The sequence below is a fragment of the Nicotiana sylvestris genome, chromosome 2 (genome assembly GCF_000393655.2).
Source record: "Nicotiana sylvestris chromosome 2, ASM39365v2, whole genome shotgun sequence".
NCBI classification, from domain to species: domain Eukaryota; kingdom Viridiplantae; phylum Streptophyta; class Magnoliopsida; order Solanales; family Solanaceae; genus Nicotiana; species Nicotiana sylvestris.
Genome location: NC_091058.1, coordinates 70883903 through 70906765, shown reverse-complemented (window position 1 = coordinate 70906765; position 22863 = coordinate 70883903). Strand labels below are relative to the sequence as shown.

At 39.5% G+C, this 22863-nt stretch overlaps 1 protein-coding gene across 5 annotated transcripts; it reads left to right on the top strand.

Moving 5' to 3' along the window:
• The first annotated feature begins 1458 nt into the window (after nt 1-1458).
• On the top strand, nt 1459-22613 carry LOC104241040 (phosphoinositide phosphatase SAC6-like). 5 transcript variants are annotated; one of them, XM_070167980.1, is made up of 22 exons: nt 1459-1499; nt 1622-1638; nt 2309-2476; nt 2568-2651; nt 3011-3138; nt 3242-3333; nt 3843-3900; nt 4055-4111; nt 4191-4224; nt 4343-4423; nt 4687-4793; nt 5837-5923; nt 6020-6097; nt 6303-6373; nt 6459-6557; nt 7462-7561; nt 7651-7759; nt 7862-7934; nt 19707-19800; nt 20340-20432; nt 21684-21750; nt 22213-22613. In XM_070167980.1, the coding sequence occupies exons 3-22, from the start codon at nt 2329-2331 to the stop codon at nt 22341-22343; spliced, it is 1791 nt and encodes a 596-aa protein (XP_070024081.1). In that variant the 5' UTR covers nt 1459-1499; nt 1622-1638; nt 2309-2328; the 3' UTR covers nt 22344-22613. The 5 variants fall into 5 exon arrangements, with proteins under 5 accessions (XP_070024081.1, XP_070024080.1, XP_009794246.1 ...); XM_070167979.1 differs by having other exon boundaries at nt 1622-1660; XM_009795944.2 differs by lacking the exon at nt 1459-1499 and having other exon boundaries at nt 1510-1638.
• Nucleotides 22614-22863: the final 250 nt, after the last annotated feature.

The following is a 22863-nucleotide window of genomic DNA, read 5'->3' as shown; positions in this document are numbered from 1 at the left end:
ATTGCACTACCCCGCTGCGGGGCTCATATCACTAGTGCAAAATTCTGCAAAGTGAAAAAAATCAACTCTATGAAGATCCTCACTAATGTGGCGCACAGGGCGCCGCACCAGTGTATTTTCGTGGTCCAAGTGTCCCACTTCGGCTTGAAAAGGGTAGTTTCATCCGGGTCCGTTCCGACATGGTATAAATACGCCAAAAATACGATTTTTAGAGGACTTTTAACCTTGGAAGCTTTGGGAGAGCATTGGAGGCTATAAGACACAGAATTTCATCATCTTTCCAACAATTCAATACGGGAGTTTGAATTATAACGTTAGATTGATACTTTCTTATTCTTTAACTCTTTTTGTGATGAATTCCTCCATAATTATGGAGTAGCTTACCTTAGGGTGTGACGGATATGATGTTTTGATAAATATTTGTGAATTTTAACTCTAGTTCTTGCTTGAATTCGTTTATGGAGTTTTAAATTATTGCAATTTTATTCACTGGTCTATTTGATCGAAAGAGGAATATTTTGGTGATTATCTTTGGCATTATTTTGTTTGATTTAAATTTCATTGTTTCTCTTAAGTAATCGAAAGAACTTGTTGAGTTGTTGATTAAATTAAGTTAGGAGAATATTCGAGAGACGTTTTCCTAAAGGCTAATCCATTAATGCATGTTTGCATACTTTCACAGTTCTTATATTAGTTCACCTCGTAGAGTTAAGGTTTAATCGAGAGAGGAGTCTTGACTACACGTTTGAACTAATCATCGAGTGAATTCGTGAGAATCATTAGAACATTAGAGTGAATTAAACTAGAGTTAAATCCCAAATGGTTATCTTGCACATATCGTATCACACCCTTATTTCTCACATTTATAAGAAATCAACTCTATTAATCTCTAGTTCATTGCAGTCAATTGTCAATTTCTCTATTTTAGTAGTTAAACATAGTTCATAATCATTTAACTCAAGTGTTGATCCTCCTGAATAGCAATTAAACCAGAAATTATTCGAACATTATTTAAATTCAATCCCTATGAAGACGCTATTTTACTATACTATCTTTGATTAGCGAGCATCAATTTCGTGTTGTGTTTTGTGCTCCTCGGACTCTGCCATGGATACTAAATTAATCCATCAACTTAAATTTTGAATTTGTCTCTTACATGTTAAAATACACAAATAGTATAATAATAATTCTTCAGGGGACATAAGTTATAGTATATGTTAAATTCATATATTTGTTGTGTGGTACCCACCAAACCATGCCGGGTGACAAATGGAACACAACGTATTAGAACATGGAGATGAGACACGAAAGATTTTGGTACAAGGCGTTACATGTAAACCTTTTCACTAGATATATGTTAAATCCTATACAAGAAAAACGGACAAGTACAAGAAAGTGACATGCACTAACTGGGCGGCGACATCTAAGGCATAGTTCGGTATTCCGTTAATTTTACGCGAATCAGCCGTTATATCCCACTCCCTTAATGCCATTTGCCCGTAAAATTTCTATTTTTTCTCTTCCATTGTTACCATTCTTGATCCTTTTTGGTTTGGTTGGGTTGGGCTAAGCCTCCCTTGACCTGTTGATTCATTACTTCACTTTTCCTTTTCATTTTCAGGCAATTTTTCTTCTCAGGTACGTCCATTTTTCTTCTCAGGTACGTCAATTTTTCACTTTCTGTAATCATCTGTGATACGGGATTCTTAATGAATTTTTGATAATGTCCCTGAAATTCTTAGTCCATAAAGGCAATAACTTCCTTGGGAATTTTCGTGTCAAGAATGTGTTAGATACGTTTCTTGAGATAATTCTTGTCTGCAAAATAACGATCTTGTTTCCAAAAACAAGGTTCAATGTGTGAAACATTTGAAGGGGAAGGATTAGGTCCTCGCGTGGATTGAGTTGGTCTTGAATATATATCCAATAGAAAGAACAAAAGCTTTCATATGTGACATACTACTTGTGCTATGGAGAATCATGATTCTCTCTCATTATATGATTTTTAGTCCATCAGAATGGAGAATCAACAACTGCTAAAGGTAATTACTTTAATGTTTCTGAGGAAAGAAAGTACTTTCAACGTACAATTAATGTAACCCTAACATGTAATTTGTTTCGAGTTTGCAGCTGCATTATTTTGTTGTGTTAGTTACCTAACATAGCTGCTTCATTTGCACTAGTTTGCTAGTGCTTGTGGCACTGTCACCCGGCCTTTTGAATTCTTTTGTTGGTTTTTCATATTTTGCATATTCCACTTTAATTGATCCACAAAGGCAATGGTTTGGTAATCAACTCTGTGTTTCAGTGTCCGTAGCATTTTAAATTATGATGGAGAAGGCAGATCCTTCACAGAAACTATATACAAGGATGCGACTTTGGGAATTCCCAGATCAGTATGTTGTTGAGCCTACTGATGGATCCTGTGGTTCATGTTTGGAGATTAGTCGCATGGATGGATCTATGAAACTAATAGGTTACTTGCTTCTGTTCCTGTTTATGAATTTCTTCTGGAATATGTATTAAGCAAACAATATTTTATTTCTTGTATGTTTTCTCTATGTTAGATGAGGTTCCAGAATGCAGTTCGGTTCGTGTTCCCAAAATTCAGACAGTATTTGGTGTTATAGGCATGCTAAAGCTTTTGGCTGGTAAGTAGTTTTAGGAAGCACTAAAAGTTCAAGTTTTTGCTTTTATATTTCAATAGCAGGTCAGCTGTCAGTAAATCAAAATTCTTTTATCAATTTGCTCTATATCAAGTAATAATAATATCCCTTATACATGTCAAGGTTGTCCCCTTTTGTTAATCATTCTCTCTCAAATTTTGTTCCATAAAATAATCACACACAGATACAGAATATATAGAAAGAAGTCGAATGAAACATCAAAATTCCAGAAAAGAATGATTATGGAGTTCTCTTTATCCCACTATGCCTTATGATAGTAAGTGGCCGTGCTATTGAGCTTGCTAAACTTGCTCTGATCTAATGTGTGCTGTTCTTGCATTCAGGTTCATATTTACTTGTCATAACGGAACGGGAATGTGTGGGATCTTACTTCGGGCACCCTATCTTTAAAGTTTCATCAATGAAATTTTTTCCTTGCGATCACTCTCTCAAGAACTCTCCTGCTGAACAGGTAGGTCTCCGATTTCCAATTTACTTTCCTATTCCTGTTTCTTTTTAATCTCATGCTAGTATTTTCATTTATGTACCTATGATATAGCTTTGGCTTTTGGCAGAAAAACATGGAAGCTCAGTTTTTGGCACTGCTTAACGTTGCAGAGAGGACTCCTGGTCTGTACTTCTCTTATGATGTCAATTTAACATTAAGGTGAAATGTCTTTTCAACCTTCTACCTGCTTATATGTCGCTTCTTTTTTTTATTTTTATGTTCGGCTAGGCACAGAATCCATTTTCTATGTAAGTATATATTTTCCAAATTCTAAAGCTTAGAGATTTAGTCTTTGGTCCTTTCTGGGGGCTATTGGTTAGTGTATACCGAATTACTTGTTTGGACTCCCTCTATGTTTTCTCATATCATTGAACCCCTGAAAGAAATTTAGGTCACTGTCTTCAACGACAAATTAAGGCAATTTCTCTTATTTTTTCAACATTTCTCGGTATTAGACCTCTTTAGGTTACCATTTTTACAGGTGAATTCTATGAGCTAAGAGCTTTTTAAATATAAAGTATTACTCTATTTTCAATTTGGAAATGTTATCTTCTGCAGCCCGCATGGAATATATTTGACACATTTGTATTGCTGATTGTCTTTCATCTGATTGTTAAGATATCACGGTGTAGTGCTTAACAGTAAAATACTTATGGTTCACACTGCAGTGCTCAGCGACTGCATGATTTGGGTGATGAATCCAAGTTGCTTCCTCTATGGAGACAAGTAAGTGTTGTAAATGTCCTATAGATGTGATGGTGTAGCTCTGATTGCTTAAAGTCATCTATTTAAATGCAGCAGCTTTCTTGCTTCTAAATTATTTTAGTTGGTGGACAAGCAACTGTAATCTCAAAGATCGCTTTTAATTTCTTTTATGCAGGCAGACCCTCGATTTCTTTGGAACAACTATATGATGGAAGTGATGATAGATAACAAGGTCAGATATCTATGTGCTTTGGGTTCATTTTATTCTCTCATTAAGTTTTTGACTCATTTGTTATGCCTTGAATTTACAGCTTGACCCATTCTTGCTTCCTGTCGTCCAAGGCAGTATCCCTGTAAATTCAGTTAAATTCACAGATTATTCCAAGTAGCACATCTACTTTAACTCCTGCGTGATGGGAGCTATTATTGTTCCTTTTTTATGTACGCCTTAACTTATCTTAAGGTTTTCACAATTTTCAATCTGCAATTGGAAAAGACATCATTGATATTACGCTGATTGCAAGGAGATGCAACAGGAGAACTGGTATTCCTTTTTTCTTCTTGTTGTTTTTCTCTTGACTTTACAATTTGTCAAAGCCTGATCAATGAAAGTAATGGACAAGGTCACAGATAGTGTTATGAGTTTTCTGAAGAATCATCCATTTTCATTAACGTGTATATGAAACGAATGCAAATTATATAGAATCCATGTTGCAACTCGCTTCTTTTTACTCTGGTCTTCAGTTTCTGTTAGTTAATCAGTCTTAACCTTTTCTCTTGGTTACTGCAATTGGCTCATCAATGTAGGCACTCGAATGTGGAGAAGAGGGGCTGATTCTGATGGATTTGTTGCAAATTTTGTGGAAAGTGAGCAAATTATCCAGATGAAAGGGTATACAGCATCATTTGTTCAGGTACACTTGTTCAAACTTTATTTCTGACTTGTTTCTACACCAACACTTTTGTTGCTCATGAAATAACCTTTTATACATATGTAGATATGACTGTGGGGGGGGGGGGGGGGTTTAAAATCCTGTTACATTAGAATTTGATGTTGACTTGATTTTGTTGAGATAAAATGTTTAAACTAATAACTTTTGTTCTACTTTCTCTGGTGCAAGTTGTGTGTGTGTTTTCCTGTCTTTTGGTGATAGAAGAAGGGTTTGATTAGAAGGAATCGAGAGTACTAGGGTGGAGGACAGGATGTCATCAGACTAAAGAAATAACTAAATCAATTATCAAGACGGTTTTTGGTGTTCAGACCATTCTGTATAGAAATCCTTCTTATAATGTACTGCGTCAGTTATTTGACTTATCAAAGTTTTCTCGTGAGCTTACTGATGAAAGACAGTTTAATTCTCAATACAGGACCTCCGAGATGCAATGTACATTTTGGTATGACAACGACAATAAAACTTATTAACTCTCTGCCTGACAATAGCTCATCTTCTATTTGCTTGAATTTTTATTAGTTGCTTAGCAGTAGATAACCTCCCGCATAATCAGTGTTTGTGTGTGGGTGTGTTTTTATCTCTTTAACATTTTCTTGACAGGTTTCTTATCACCTATTCTTTACTAGTTTAATAAAAAATGTGGGTGGGTTTTCATTTCCATGTGGGCCAGAATGACATGTCTCCTGAATCTAATTTGACTGGGTTCAGAAGCTGTAGAGCTGTATAACGAGAAGCATAAAAGATCCCTTTTGGTGTCCAATTTGATAATGACTATGTGTATGATCAAAGTCATCTCTTTACAGAAAAGGAAATCCTTTTGGCTAGTAGCGAAAGGAAAGGTCCGGAAATTCACAATCTTAAATGAATGCTTGAGTTTTACTGATATATCACATTTTAGAATGCTTCGCGCTCTATGTGAAAGACTTAGGTGCATATGTTCATTTTCACTTTTTGTTTGAGGTATCCTGTTATTTCATAGGAGTAAGACTTATTGCCTTTTGTAGGTCAGAGGGTCAATCCCATTACTATGGAATCAGATTGTTGATTTGACATATAAGCCCAAGTTTGAGATAGTGAGAATTATAGAAGCAGTTGAGTACCACTGTTTCTTTTTTTAGTATCTCAATTCTTTAACACTCTTATTGTGCCTTTCACTCTTAATGAATTTGTTGTGTAACATTCTACAGCCTAGAGTTGTTGAGCGACACTACCTGGATCTGAGAAAGAAGTATGGAAATGTTTTATCAATTGATCTTGTCAACAAGGTATAAAATCATTCTTGTTTTTCTAGGCTAGTTGATCTGTTAGAAACGTGGCTTGATGTTTTTTTTTGGATACCTTGGAGGAAGTCTCATCTTTGATCTTTTAATGTGATATGTATTAAAAAAACATAAGATGTTTATTTGCATTGAAAAATTTAGACAATTTTATCTATCCGTCCTTGACTTTTTCCTCCAAAACTCTTATCAGCATGGAGGAGAAGGACACCTAAGTGAAAAGTTCGCGAATGCAATGCAGCATGTTGTTGGTGAGGATGCGAAGTACGTCTGTAAGGTTATTTCTCGTGGTAAGTGGTATTAATCTATAGGCAGCACACTTCATTCTAATATCTGGTGACTTTTGCAGATACTTGCACTTTGATTTTCACCACATATGTGGGCATGTTCATTTTGAGCGTCTTTCTATCCTCTATGATCAAATTGAGGATTTCTTCATTAAAAATAGGTATGTCCTCTTCCGAGTGTAGATCTGACACACAACACAATATGTATATACAAATATATATTTTAGGTTTACTAGTTTACTATCTTGTATAGAGTTTCAGTTTTCTCTACCCCATTACTAGATGCAACTAATTTGGGACAACATAAAAAGTATGCTCCAAATCTGAATCTGAATCTCCTCTACCTGAATCGAGAGGGACGATATGGTGGAGGGTATGGTGGGCTAATTGTAAACAATTTTAACTGTTTTTCTTCTCTTTATGCTGTCTGGGAGGCAAACAAACCAGTAAAACCTGGCTTGAACTTTTTTAACCAAGAACTAGTCAAGAAATCCAACCTAAGGTAGCATGGTATGCACTTGAATCTACTTGAAGTCATTGTGACAACTTTTACATTAATACTTAACTGGGTATACTCTATCATAGCAGGAACTATTAGAAATAAATCAGCGAAACGTGAACGTCCCCTTTCATGTTATACATCTCCAAATCAAAAGATTATACCAAAACACCTGTATCGCATGCAGAGGCAGCACACTAGCAGCAGACAGAGAGCTCTTCTTATGTGGTTTGAAAATTAGGGTGAAACTGAATAACTAAACCAAATAGCAGATTGAGTCAGGAAATATTATGAGAGAGAGGAGCGAGTAGAAAAAAGGGAGCGTGGGGTGGCATTGGGCACAATGACAGAGCTTCTGTGTGGACCAAAATAACAATCAATTGCATGGTGTTGTTTTAAGAGACTTTAAATTTGAATGCATCATAAAGTAAGTCTTTGTGTTTGGGTTTTTGTTAAGCAGGGTGGAATAGAAGCGCATCCCTTACCAGTTCTCTTCTTGTAGTATCTAATTGTTTTTTCACCTGATCTTGATCGTTAAATTTGGATTTCTTATTCTTATGTTATAGGTACTTTCTATTAAATGAAAAAGGTGAGAAAGTTGAGCTGCAACTTGGAGTTGTGAGGACCAACTGCATTGACTGCCTAGACCGTACAAATGTAACTCAGGTATCTTCCCTCCTGAGGAACTCGTACAAATTTAGGTTAACTTCTCGTCACACTTTACAGATGTTCTAATTGATGATGTTTGTTTGCAGAGCATGCTAGGTCGGAAAATGCTGGAATTCCAGCTCAGACGACTTGGTATTTTCGATGCTGAAGAAACTATTAGCTCACACCCCAACCTTGATGAAAGCTTCAAAATCTGTGAGCACTTATTTTTTATATCTGTGTTAAAGCTTCTTTGCTGATAGATATTAAACTTCTTTGTCTTAACCGTTTTTTCTTTTACCTTAAAACTATTTTCAGTGTGGGCCAACCATGGGGATGATATAAGCATCCAGTACTCTGGTACTCCAGCTTTAAAGGGAGATTTTGTCAGGTAACGACTTTCTTGTTCTGCTGAAATAGAAAAATGATATTCATAATGAGTGTTGAAATTCTTTTCATATATCTACTAACTTAACATTTTTGATAACATCTTGCAAGCATGAACTATTCGGAACTGCTAGAACGGGGTAGGTTATTAGTGTACTAATACATTATGTAGATGTGAAAAGTTGTTATGTATTTCATATTTCTGTATGTGAAAAAATGTATAATTATCTTCATATGCAAAGCGTATATTGGAGAGTGCATTAGTACAAATACAGGCATATCAGTAGGATTTGGACCCTGGCGAAGTTCCTGAATCTATGGACATGGATGAACCATCATTGACATTGGTACTAGTTGTTGGACAATTACATTCATATCAAAAGCAAGACTATCCCCATTGAATCTTTCAATGCCAACTGCAAAATTCCATGGATAGTTTATCTCGAGATCTTGATTTATAAAGACTAATGTCACGTCCTTAGTTGTTAACCAAGTACACGTGCGACACTTGACAACTTGCTCACGATCTTGCACAACTTGCTCACGTTCTTGCTATGTCAAATCAGCCTTACTACACTCAAGATCGCTAAGAGAATGAAAGAAAGAACACAAGAGAATTGTTAAAGGAAGCTTTTTATTAGGGAGAACTTGAATTGTTTGCTTGGTGAATTACAAATGAATGGCCCCCTTTATATACTAGTTTCCTAGGGGCTAGTGTGTAAATATTAATTATTACACAAGTCCTTGATATTTACAAGATAAGGGTTTTTTCTAGAATTCTCTACAAGCCTAGAAGATTCCAAGGACTTTCCTAGCAAATCCATAAGGATCTAGGTTCTTCCTAAGGAAATGTCCATACCTCTCTAGAATCTTCTCACAAATGCTAGCATTCTTCTTATGTAAGCTTCCACATGGCATTAATATATGCCAAATGGCGCCTATGTGGCATGATGACATGGCTGGTCATCACACTCTCCCCTACCCAATATTATGACGACCGCGGCGCAATGCTGCTGCATAAACTCTCGAATCTTATCTTTGAATTGCCACAAGTCTTCATATCGTTCCCACGTGGCCTCCTCCGGTGATTGCCCTTTCCAATGGACGAGGAACATAGCGGTGGCTTTTTGCCCTTGTTTTCGCCTGGCCTGGTAATCTATGATAGCCTCAATCTCCCGATCATGCGAGGCGATGATAGTCATTGGCGCTCGACTTGATTGGCCCCTACTCTGATCATCCTTATCTTCATGATATGGCTTAAGCATGCTAGCATGGAAGACAGGGTAGATCTTAAGATACGATGACACATGTCAAGCTTGTATGAGATCTTGCCTACCTTGCCGACGATCTTAAATGGCCCCTCATACTTGCGAATCAGATTCTGATGCATGCCCCGTAGTGCTTTGAACTGTCTTGGGTTAAACTTCACCATGACCATGTCCCCAACTCTATAGTCCGTGAGACGCCGCTTACGGTCCGCAAACTTCTTCATCTTCTTAGCTGCCTTATCCAAGTAAGACTTAGCAGTGTCGAGTTGTTCCTCCCATCCTTTGGCCATATGATAAGCCCTCAAACTCTTTCCCTCGAACGCGGCTGGTAATGAATGTGGAGTTTGTGTTTGTTGGCCTGTGGCTAGCTCAAATGGCTTCCGCCCCGTGGACTCACTCCGCTGCAAGTTATAAGAGAATTGGGCAATGTCTAGGAGCCTTGCCCAATCTTTCCGATGCGCGCTTACATAATGCCTCAAGTAGCATTCTAGTAAGGCATTGACCCGTTCCGTTTGTCCATCCGTCTGTGGGTGAAAACTAGTAGAAAAGTGCAATTCTGTGCCAAGTATGTCGAACAACTCTCTCCAAAAGTTCCCAGTGAAGCTGGGGTCTCGATCACTGATGATATGCCTTGGTAAGCCCTAATACTTTACCACGTTCTTAAAGAATAGCTTGGCGGCTTCCTTAGCTGTGCAACCCGGTAAGGCGGGCATGAAGGTGGCATATTTGGAAAATCTATCCACGACCACCATAATAGTACCATAACCGTCGGACTTCGGTAGGAAAGTAATAAAGTCCATAGTCACGCTCTCCCATGGACGCTCTGCAACTGGTAGTGGCTCCAAAAGTCCTTCGGGCTGTTGTTGCTCCACCTTGTCCTGCTGACATACAAGACAAGTCTGCACATAACATTCTATATAATCTCGCATGTGTGGCCAATAGTAGACTGACTCAACCAAGGCCCTGGTGCGATGTTGGCCTGGATGACCAGCCCACATTGTATCATGACTCTCCCTTATGATCTGCCGTCTAATGTCCCCAAACTTAGGCACGTAGACCCGTCGACTTGTGGTAAGTAGTAGGCCGTCTTCTATCCAAAACCTTCTCGTCTTGCCTTTGTTGGCTAACTCGATAAGCTGTTTGGCTGCTAGATCATGCTGCATGCCTTCTTTTATAGCCTCCCGAATGTCCCATCTCGCTGAAGTGATTGCAGCAAGCTCGGCTTTCCGGCTCAAGGCATCGGCTACAACATTACCTTTTCCTGGCTTATACTCCAGCGCATAATCAAACTCGGCCAAGAAATCCTGCCACCTAGCCTGCTTTGGTGTGAGCTCCTTCTGTGTCTGAAAGTAGCTAGTAGCCACATTATGAGTCTTGACCACGAACCTCGACCCGAGCAGATAATGTCTCCATGTACGAAGGCAATGCACAATGGCAGTCATTTCCTTCTCTTGCACCGTGTAACGCCACTCCATCTCATTTAACTTGTGGCTCTCAAATGCTATGGGATGCTTATCCTGCATCAGGACACCCCCAATGGCGAAGTCTGAGGCATCTGTGTGCACCTCAAATGTCTTGGCAAAGTCAGGTAACGCCAAGACTGGCTCCTCTGTTACAGCTGTCTTAAGGCCTTCAAACGCCTTTTGACAATGCTCCGTCCAAACCCATGGCTTGTTCTTCTTTAGCAACTCAGTCAATGGTGCGGCCTTTGCTGAGTATCCACTGATGAACCAGCGATAGTAGTTAACAAGGCCAAGGAAGGATCTCAACTCAGTTACCTTTATGGGTGCCTCCCACTCCTGGATAGCACGTACCTTAGCATCGTCCATGCGTAGCTCGCCATTGCTAATGACATGGCCCAAGAAATGCACCTTTGATTGCGCGAACTCACATTTCTCCCTCTTGATGTATAGCTCGTTCTCTCGCAAGACTTGGAAAACCTTCCTTAAGTGCTCCATGTGCTCCTCCAAGGTGTTACTGTAGATGACTATGTCGTCTAGGTAGACTACCACGAACTGATCAAGGTAGGGATGGAAGATCTTGTTCATAACGGTGCAAAATGTGGTCGGTGCATTGGTTAAGCCGAAGGGCATCACCAACCACTCAAAGGCTCCATATCTCGTCACACATGCTGTCTTTGGCTCATCCCCTTCCGCAATGTGAACCTGGTAGTAGCCCTTTCAAAGATTCACCTTGGTAAAGTACTTGGCTTGCCCAAGTCTATCGAACAAATCAGCAATGAGTGGGATCGGCTACTTATTCTTCATTATAACCTTATTAAGTGCTCGGTAGTATATGCACAAGCGCAGCGATCCATCCTTCTTCTTCTGGAACAATACTGGTGCGCCGAAAGGTGCCTTTGATGGGCGAATATGACCAGCATCCAACAACTCTTTCAATTGTTTCTTGAGCTCCTCCAGCTCGGGCGGTGCCATACGATATGGGGCAAATGCGGGTGGTTTAGCCCCTGGCTCCAACTCAATCTTGTGATCCACCTCTCGCCTAGGCGGCAAGTGCTTAGGCAACTCCTCGGGCATGACATCTTTGTTCTCCTCAAGCAACTTCTCTATGCAAGGCGGCACTGTCTCTTGAAAATTCTTGTCTTCCTCTAGACTTTCAATGGTTGCCACGAACGTGGGCTCCCCCTTCTTGATCCCCTTGACAACCTGCATAGCTGAGAGTTGTGCTTGGATCTGTCCGTGTGGCATAGTCACTGTAGGTACCATGCAAGCTCCTTCTCGCTCCATAACCAAGAGACGTTGGAGGTAGGGGTCGATTAAAGTATGACAATGTCTAAAGAACTCTTGCCCCGGTATGATGTCACAGATATCCATAGCGGTTACGGTAAAGTTTGTCATACCTGTCCAAGTTCCCAATTTGACACCAACTCCATTAGCTACCCCACGAGTATTCTGTATCTCGGCATTCACGGTCTTGACGCGAGAGCTGGTTGGAGCAAGCTTCAATTCCAGTCTCTGCGACAGTCTCAGTCACGAAATTATGAGTTGCTCCAGTGTCCACCATTGCACGAGCGGGCTTGTTGTTGATGGTGAGATCCACGTACTGATTGCCATTCTCGGTAGGTTGGATAGCTTGCTTCGTGACAGCACCACATAATCCAATCATACCCAACTGTGAGGTTCCCGGACTCTCTCCTTGTGGCTGCTCCTTCCGCTCACGTACCATGGCACTGAGGCTCTTGAGGTCAGGACAATTCCTGAATCCATGTGGCCCTCCGCATATATAGCATCCCTTCTTCTCGACCTGTGCCTTCTTCTCGGCGTACCCCTGACGGCCACTCGACTTTTTGAAATCTTGAGTCTTGGAGTATTGTTGTTGTATCTCCTTGCCTTTGCCACGGTCTCCCCCACCTTTGACATTGTTAACCTTTGACTCCTTGCCATTGCCTTTGTCGTGCTTGGCATGCCTGAAGTCCATCAATGATTCGGCCTCCACTATGGCTTGGTCTATATCAGTGACTTGTTGGCGTTGCAACTCCTGCTTAGCCCAATTTTTCAACCCGTCCATGAAGTGGAACAACAAGTCATCATTGGTCAGGTTGGGGATTTGAAGCATAAGGGTAGTGAACTCCTTGACATAGTTACGTATGCTCCCTGTTTGCTTCAATTCCCTAAGTTTGCGCCTTGCCTCGTACAAGACATTGTTTGGAAAAAACTGCCGCTTGAACTCCGCTTTGAACTGATCCCATGTGGTAATAGTACATAGACCTTTATTGACGTCGGCCATCTTCCTTCTCCACCATAGTATGGCAGTCTCTGAGAGGTACAATACTGCAGTGTTGATCTTGGCCTCGTCGTCCCTCACTTTGCCATGCCTGAAGTAGTTCTCCATGTGCCAAAGGAAGTTTTCCACTTCTTGTGCATCACGAACACCTTTGAACACCGGGGGTTTGGGAGCCTCGATCTTGGCCTCCCTCGTCACCACAACATTGCTGGCTACCTCGGTCATGCCAGCATTGACATGCTCCTCGAGTGACTTTATCTTTGCCTTCATAGCATCGATAGTACTCAAAGCCTCCATGAGTCTGCACTCTAAGGCAGTGATGGTTTGCCTTAGTTCCATCTCAATCTGTGTACGTCCCTCCAAGTCATTTCAGATACTCTCAATCTCTTCAAGAGTGTGCCCCTCAAGAACGTTAAGGGTGCCTTCCACCTTCCCCAAGCGTTGGCCAAAGATCTCCACGGCATCCATCCCCGCGTTCATCTTCATCCCCCACTCTTTACCGAGCGAGACGTCCTCTGGAAGGACCTCCACTTTATCCTCGCTCGCCTCAGTGGCAGATGGTTCTTGGGATGTAAGCCCTTCGTTCGACACAACCTCAGGTGGCACCTCCTGGCTCTGGTTGGTGGCATTCCTCTTTTTGCTACGGCCGATCTTGCCAGCAGCATCCTGGATGACGTTGGCTTGGGTGTTGGCAGCGTTAATTTCTCCGTCGTTCGCCATTCCCTTAGTTGAAACCTTCGCTCTGATACCACGTTGTCACGTCCTTAGTTGTTAACCAAGTACACGTGCGGCACTTGACAACTCGCTCACGATCTTGCACAACTTGCTCACGTTCTTGCTATGTCAAGTCAGCCTTACTACACTCAAGATCGCTAAGAGAATGGAAGAAAGAACACAAGAAAATTGTTAAAGGAAGCTTTTTATTAGGGAGAACTTGAATTGTTTGCTTGGTGAATTACAAATGAATGGCCCCCTTTATATACTAGTTTCCTAGGGGCTAGTGTGTAAATATTAATTATTACACAAGTCTTTAATATTTACAAGATAAGGGCTTTTTCTAGAATTCTCTACAAGTCTAGAAGATTTCAAGAACTTTCCTAGCAAATCCATAAGGATCTAGGTTCTTCCTAAGTAAATGTCCACACCTCTCCAAAATCTTCTCACAAATGCTAGCATTCTTCTTATGTAAGCTTCCACATGGCATTAATATATGCCAAATGGCGCCTATGTGGCATGATGACATGGTTGGTCATCACACTAAGCTTTAGTCAAATAATCGGATTTCAATTATCAACTGTATGTTTTCTTTGGCTGCTAAATGATTCAGATTTTAGGTTAATGTTAGTTTTGTACATATCTAGAAAGAAGTAAGAATTCATATCGTCGACCAACTTTGTTTTGGACTGAGGCGTGGTTTTTGTTGTTGTTGCCAGTTTTGTATATATCTGTTGTGTGAGTGTGTTGCGGAAGCCAAATGTATATAGTGTGAATGAGTCACAACTACTATACCAAAAATTATGACAGCTACCAAATAATAAATAAGACAATAAAGCAACAATAAAAGGAACACCAGAATTTACGAGGTTCGGCCAATTTTGCCTACTTCCTCGGACACAACCAATATTTTATTCCACTCCAAAATACAAGTGAAATAATACTAAAGAGAGAAGATACAAATGCCTTAAGAAGATAAGAAGACAAATGAGAGCTATGTTTAAATCCTAAACATTAGGCCTCCTTTATAGGGAAACAATCCCAACCAAATATGTCACCCACCAATGTGGGACTTTTGACATTTTCAACAAATCTCTACTTTGGCAAAATTCCACATCTTCAATTTTCTCTCAATAACAAATTTTGGTTGTGTCTTCATCTTCAATCTTCAGTGTTCAACAATGTTGATCAAATCCAAACAATGTTGAAACTTGAGACCGCAGTCACCACTTTTGTCAGCATATCAGCAGGATTCTCCGTAGTATGAATTTTCTTCACCGTGACTCCACCTTCTTCTATGATTTCTCGTACGAAATGATACCGAACATCAATATGCTTCGTCCATGATAAACTTGGTTCTTCGCTAATTGAATAGCACTTTGACTATCACAAAAAATTGTGATACTTTTTTGTCCAACGCCTTGCTCTTTAGCAACCCCTGAAGCCAAATTGCCTCCTTCACAGCCTCTGTAATAGCCATGCACTCTGCCTCTGTTGTAGACAAAGCAACTGTTGACTGCAAAGTAGGCTTCCAACTAACTGATGCCTTTGCAAAAGTAAACACATAACCAGTAGTTGATCTTCGTTTGTCCAGATCACCCGCAAAATCTGAGTCACAATATCCAACTACAGATTGATTGCCTTCCTGCTCAAAAACTAACCCAACATCTACAATATTATGAATATACTGTAGAATCCACTTCACAGCTTGCCAATGCTCCTTTCCTGGATTATGCATATATCTGCTAATAACTCCAACAACTTGTGAAATGTCAAGTCTCGTACAGGACATTGCATACATCAAGCTACCAACAGCATTTGCGTATGGCACCCTTGACATGTACTCCTGTTCAGCTCCATCTTTTGGCGACATAGTAGTACTTAGCTTAAAATGGGGAGCAAGTGGAGTACTAACTGGCTTAGTCTTGTCATCTATGCCAAAACGTTGTAGTACTCTCTTCAAATATTCTTTCTGAGATAAACAGAGTTTCTTTGAACGTCTATCTCTAATTATCTCCATGCCAAGAATTTTCTTTGCCTCACCCAGATCCTTCATCTCGAACTCCTTCTTCAGTTGAATCTTCAACTTATCAATTTCTTCCGAATTCTTGGAAGCTATCAACATATCATCAACATATAGGAGAAGATATACAAAGGAACCATCTTTAAGCTTGTGCAAATACACACAATGATCGTATTTGCTTCTCTTGTACCCTTGCCGCAACATAAACTCGTCAAATCGCTTGTACCATTGTCTAGAAGATTGTTTCAATCCGTACAATGATTTTTCAAGTTTGCACACCATATTTTCTTTTCCAGCAACTTTGAATCCTTCTGGCTGAGTCATGTAGATTTCCTCCTCCAAGTTTCCATGTAAAAACGCAGTTTTTACATCCATCTGAACTAGTTCCAAATCCAATTGTGCTACCAAAGCCAACATAATTCTAATGGAGGAATGTTTTACAACTGGAGAAAACACTTCATTGTAATCAATTCCCTCCTTTTGAGCATATCCTTTGGCCACCAATCTTGCTTTGTAGCGAACATCTACTTGGTTAGGAAATCCTTCCTTCTTTGCAAATACCCATTTGCACCCAATTGCTTTCTTTCCCTTCGGGAGATTGGCCAATCTCCATGTATGATTCTGATGAAGGGACTGTATTTCATCATTCATGGCAATCCTCCACTTATCTTCTTCTGAACTTTGGACAGCGTCTTTATAAGTAGTAGGAACATCATCAGCTACAATTGAGGTTGCACAAGCAACCGTCTCTATGAGACGAACAGGTTTCGTTATTGTTCTTTTTGGCCTGCTGGTTGCTATTGATTCAAGTTGTTGTTGAGATTCCTGAGTTGGAATCTCCTCTACTGGCTCTCCTTCCAGAGGGTAATCTTCATTTGTTTCCTCCTCTGCTTCTTGTGTAGGAAAAATAAATTTTCCCTCAAACTCCACCTGCTTAGAAGCACCTTCATTTTGTTTGGTATCTTCTGTTACCTTATTTACCATAGCAAATTCATCAAAGGTAACATCTCTGCTGAATATTACTTTCTTTGTCATAGGACACCATAAGCGATATCCTTTGACTCCAGAAGTAATTCCCATAAAAATAGCCTTCTTTGCCCTTGGATCCAATTTTGACTCCGTCACATGATAATATGCAGTTGAGCCAAACACGTGCAAAGAGTTATAATCTACAGCAGGTTTTCCGTACCATTTTTCAAATGGTGTTTTGCCATCAATAGCAGCAGATGGTAGACGATTAATGAGGTGACATGCATATGTAATTGCCTCAGCCCAAAATTCTTTGCCCAAGCCAGCATTGGACAACATACACCGTACCTTCTCCAGCAAGGTCCGGTTCATACGTTCTGCCACTCCATTCTGTTGTGGTGTATGTCTAACAGTGAAGTGTCGGACGATGCCATCATTTTCACAGACCTTATTGAAATGATCATTTTTGTATTCACCTCCATTGTCTGTGCGAATACACTTGATCCTCCTGCCTGTTTGATTCTCCACCATCGTCTTCCATTTGAGAAAAATTCCCAGCACTTCATCTTTGTTTTTCATTGTATACACCCATACTCTTCGGGAAAAATCATCAACAAAGGTTACAAAATAGTGCTTCCCACCCAATGAAGGTGTTTTGGAAGGACCCCAAACATCAGAGTGTACATAATCCAAAATGCCTTTAGTATTATGGATCGCTGTACCAAATTTAACCCTTGTCTGTTTCCCTTTGACACAATGCTCACAAAACTCCAAGTTGCAAGCCTTTACTCCTTTTAACAATCCTTGATCTGATAGAGTTTTCAAGGATTTTCCTCCAGCATGTCCCAAGCGCATGTGCCATAGCTTGGTTGCTTCTGCCTCTTTGTCGTCACTGGATGTTACTGTCGCTGTCCCAATAACTGTACTGCCACGATAGCGGTACATATTATTATTCTTCCGATTAGCCTTCATTACCACTAGTGCACCGGAGCATACTCTCATCACTCCATTTTCTGCAATGATTTTGAACCCTTTTGATTCTAGGGCTCCCACAGAGATGAGATTCTTCTTCAAATCCGGTACATATCGAACATCTATCAATGTTCTGATCATTCCATCATGGTTCCTTAATCGTATTGAACCAATGCCATATGAGGTAAGAGGGCTGTTATCCGCTGTGTGGACGACTCCATATTCTCCTTCTTGAAATTCCACGAACCAGTCCCTGTTGGGACACATATGATAGCTACAAGCCGAGTCCATCAACCATATGTCTGATGATGTTGATGACTCTGTTGTAACTAATGAGAAGTCTGAATCATCACAATCAGCTACATTTGAATCCATAATGGCCTTTCCATTGTTATGTTTGGCCTTATTCTTCAACTTCGGACAGTCTTTCTTCCAGTGCCCTTTTTCTCGACAAAAGGCACATTCATCTTTGCTGGGTCTGGATCTTGACTTGGATCTTCCCTTCTTTGTCCTCGTTTGATTTTGAGGACGACCCCTCACAAATAGTGCTTCTCCTTCTCCGCCCTTCTGTTTTTCTCGCTTTCTTTGTTCATAGCTGTACAAAGCCGAACAAACTTCTCTGAGAGAAACTTCGTCATTTCCATGGAGTAGAGTAGTTTCAAGGTGCTCGTACTCATCAGGAAGTGACGCCAACAACATCAAGGCCAAGTCACCATCATCATAAGTTGTATCCATATTTTGCAAATCTGTGACCAACTTATTGAAACTGGTGATATGTTCATTCATCGTGGTACCAGGAACATAGGTGAAGTGAAACAGTCTCTTCTTCATGTACAATTTATTTTGACTATTTTTCTTCAAAAATTTATCCTCCAGTGCTTTCCATAATTTACTTGCAGAAGTTTCCTTTGTGTATGGATATTTCTGCTCTCTAGCAAGGTAGGATCGAATGGTACCGCAAGCAACACGATTGATAATTTTCCAATCTTCTTCTCCAATAACATCTGGTTTCTTTTCTTCAATGGCAAGATTCAGCCCTTGTTAAAAAAGGACATCTAGAACCTCGCTTTGCCACATCCCAAAATGTCCTGACCCGTCAAATATTTCTACCGCAAATTTCGCATTTGACACAATTCTTGTCATAAGCGAAGATGTCAATGATGACGTATTATTCACACTTGATGTAGATTCTTCTTGTTTATTGTCTCTCATCTTTGACACAAATATTATTTAATAGCTGACGACACAAATCAAGATTATTTCCTTTCTGGTGTGGAAGATCAAACTAAGCTGCAACCACAGAGCATACTCAGACAGAACCTTGACTCAATTACCAAGATAAATCTTTTCTGATGTGGAAGATCAGACTATACTGCAACCACAGAGCATACTTAGATAGTACCTTGACTCTGATACCAATTGTTGCGGAAGCCAAATGTATATAGTGTGAATGAATCAGAACTACTATACCAAAAATTATAACAGCCACCAAATAATAAATAAGACAATAAAGCAACAATAAAAGGAACACCAGAATTTACGAGGTTCGGCCAATTTTGCCTACTTCCTCGGACACAACCAATATTTTATTCACTCCAAAATACAAGTGAAATAATACTAAAGAGAGAAGATACAAATGTCTTAAGAAGATAAGAAGGCAAATGAGAGCTATGTTTAAATCCTAAACATTAGGCCTCCTTTATAGGGAAACAATCCCAACCAAATATGTCACCCACCAATGTGGGACTTTTGACATTTTCAACAGAGTGTGTGCTATTGAATCTTTCACATATCTCTGTTTCCTGATGTCTCAATTTTATTGAATACCCAGAAACAACACTGAGGGTGTCAAGTTGCATGGCTTCTGGAAGTTGCTTTATAACATCCATGCCCAATTAGGTTTATTCTTTTATAATCAGTAATATGACTAAAAGGACTTCTGTTCATCCTGCGAAATATCTCAGTTTTGAGATTAAAATTTTAACACATGTTTTGCATGATATCCTGGAGCACTAAGCTCTGGGATTTAGCTTTTATGCATGCATCATTTTCACTACCAAAGTCTACTTTGTTATTCGATTTGCAGATATGGTCATAGAACAGCCCAGGGGATTCTCACTGATGGATGGAATGCTCTAACACGATACTACTTGAACAACTTTGTTGATGGTACAAAACAGGTAATGATGCGTCATACCAGCAGTTAGTTTTTGCTCAGGTTTGTACGTCACATCAAGTGGAAGTAGCCTTTATTATGTGTTTTTACGTGCAACTTGGTTTCATACTAATCTGCCAGTTGAAATTTTGGAACTGTACTAAACTTCACGTGCCCGAGTCCATCTGCAATGTGCTGCCATTTTATTGGATTATTTTCTTGTTAACTACTAGGAGATGTTCTGAAGGGGAGCCTTGGCGTAACTGGTAAAGTTGCTACCATGTGATCAGGAGGTCACGGGTTCAAGCCGTGGAAACAGTCTCTTGCAATAATGCAGGGTAAGGCTGCGTACAATAGACCCTTGTGGTCCGGCCCTTCTCTGAACCTGGGCATAGCGGGAGCTTAGTGCACCGGGCTGCCCTAGCTACTAGGAGATGTTCTGATTAATAATGTTCAATCTGTTATGTATACCAGTGCCTAATTTGTAATTGGCCATGACGATTTTGAGCTTCTCTTTCCAATTTGGAAACTGAATTCTTAATTCCTTCTTTTCATATCATGAAGGATGCCATTGATTTATTGCAAGGACACTATATTTTATCTGTCCCTCGAGACATGAAACCGTCATCCCAAAAAGGAGGCATTGAGACTAAAGCTGTGAGTGCTATTACTTATGCTGTTTAATCATGTTTAACATGCTCACATTCATCAGATTCAATTGATTAGACCATATTGGCATAGCAAATTGTTGACTTCATCAGTGTAAGGTTTCTATAATGTAGTTTAAGTGAAGTTCATGTTTCCAGTTCTTAAGTATCCTCCTCTTTATGTTCGGTTTAAAGCCTGGGTACAGGGAAAAAACACGGGTTTACGTGACAATATCTCTAATTTTATTAAAAGAAACTCATATAGATTTATAAAGAGTGAAAGAACTACAGAATGATAGAATGATATTTGATTGCTGCACAGAAGAAAGGTTATTTTGGTATGTAATTTTGTTGAATCTTTCTGAAGGCTGTCCCACCACACCTCTTTTATTGATAATCCCTCAAAAGTCACTGTCAGCTGCAAATACCTGTCAAAGCATTTAGTTATTTTTAAGTTGGACATTCAGGATATAGTGTTAAGCATTATGTAATGAGATGCATCCTTCCCAATTTTGTCCATCAATCCAGTTGTGGCCTCACCCCACCAACACAAATTAGATATAAATGCAACTTCTTTGAGCCCTCACAGCTAGAATTTACCAGTATTTGGACAGCCCATGTACACCAATACTCTTAATTTGTTTTGACTTAAGACCGAAGTGTTCACTGATCCCCGTTCAATCTATCGACTATTAACCCGTCAGTCTTATATGTTTCTGTTATTTAAAAGTTTGACGAGCTTATCACTTTTACGGATACATTGTTAGTGATTTTGGCCCAAAGCATATACTAGGCCTTTATTGAAGCCATAAAATAAGAATTTGTTCCTTATTGGTCTAATTGGTCTATGCCCCATTCGGTCAAAGTGGATTTAGGGCAATAATAATGATCATACAGTACTGATAGCTATAGAAGGAAAGAAAGAAATCTGCGCTGCTCTGCTTATCAGAGACCTTTGTGAATTTCAGCTAAGTTTGATTAGGTATTATTCAATTCGCTAAGGGGTGTCATTTTCTGCTTTCTGGGCTGGTGCAACTGTTTTTACATCAAGGTATCTACTCCCCAATTATTCAGCATGACAACCGTTAATCAGGGTTTACACTTCACATTATTTTCTTTTTATTTCTTGTATCTCATTTCCTTTTTATTCATGACAGTCATATAGTCTTTAGTGTGCATCATGCAGTTTACCTTAACTTTCAATACCGTCAGTAGTAATTAGGGTCGACATTTTCCTGACAAGTATCTTATGTGATTACAGTCATTTCCTATAGCATTGGCACTGATAATGACGGGGTTATTCTTTTCTTTATTGTCGCTGAGGAAAGGTGAGTTGTCATAATTTAGAAGTTTTTCTTAATGTGTTCTTCAATCATTATCTTTGAAGTTCTATTCAAGAATCCAAATCCTTTTAATTCCTTCATTATAAAAAAAGGAATAAGGTAATAATGGGCTAATAATTCTTCGATCATATTTTATACTCAGGTCAGGTATAAATAATTTAACTTCATCATAATAAGGATTTAAGAAGAACCGAACTGCAGAAGGAGTACGTTGCAGTATCTCATCAAAATCGGCAAAACCAAATAATTTAAGATGAGGAATAATTTAATGTTCTCTAATTTGCATTGTCTTGATCTTTTCTCTAAGCATGTGTTAAAATTCTGGAGGATGGCAAATCTAGTCTTTCACAACCTCTTTGCTTATTATGTTGCCACGACACTACCTGTTTACGATCTCTATGTCTTAAACCTTACACATGTTTCCTGTTTTTATTTCCCTGTCTATAGTTCGTTTTGATCTTCGGAATTTGCTATATGCAATGGTCTGGGCAAGCATAAGTTTGGGCATAGCTGCATTTGTGAGGGCCAACGGTCGAATGTTCTGTAACAGGCCTAGCCTGCACCAATCAAAGTGTTGATCCTGGATTCAGAATGCTTGCTAGTAGCTATATTAGCTGAAATTGCCAGATTTGTCGTATTCTTTGTAACGATTTTGGCAATTTTGTACTCTTTTCATGTGTTGACAACCTTCTCTTCGACCATTCATTTGATAATTGAAAGGTCCGAGTTACATGAATGTCAATTATTTCTGAAATCATTTCATTTGAAAGGCCCTAGTTACGTGATCATATGTATGTTGAAATGGTATTTATTAATTGAATTATAGAAGTTGAATTGTTGGCTTGTAATTTCGGCAATTGTATATCTGTTTGGATCATCACCATTCGCGAGATTACTACATCTTCAGTCTAGAAAAATATGAACCCTTCAACGTGATAATGGATTGTTCAGTGCACATGATATGGTAAGTGGTAACCCTTTAGGGGTCGTTTGGTTGGAATAGGTCTTATGCCGGTATAAGTTATGTTAGAATTAGTTATACTGGGATTGTTGATTATTCACTGTTTGGTATGTTGTATTAAGAATGACAATTGTATA

Bases quoted from the DNA above. Each gene is read 5' to 3' on its own strand.
- LOC104241040 (XM_070167980.1), top strand. From the start codon at position 2,329: ATGATGGAGAAGGCAGATCCTTCACAGAAACTATATACAAGGATGCGA. The intron at 3,901-4,054 runs GTAAGTGTTGTA...TCTTTTATGCAG, and splicing joins TGCTTCCTCTATGGAGACAA to GCAGACCCTCGATTTCTTTG. The intron at 7,760-7,861 runs GTGAGCACTTAT...AACTATTTTCAG, and splicing joins TGATGAAAGCTTCAAAATCT to TGTGGGCCAACCATGGGGAT.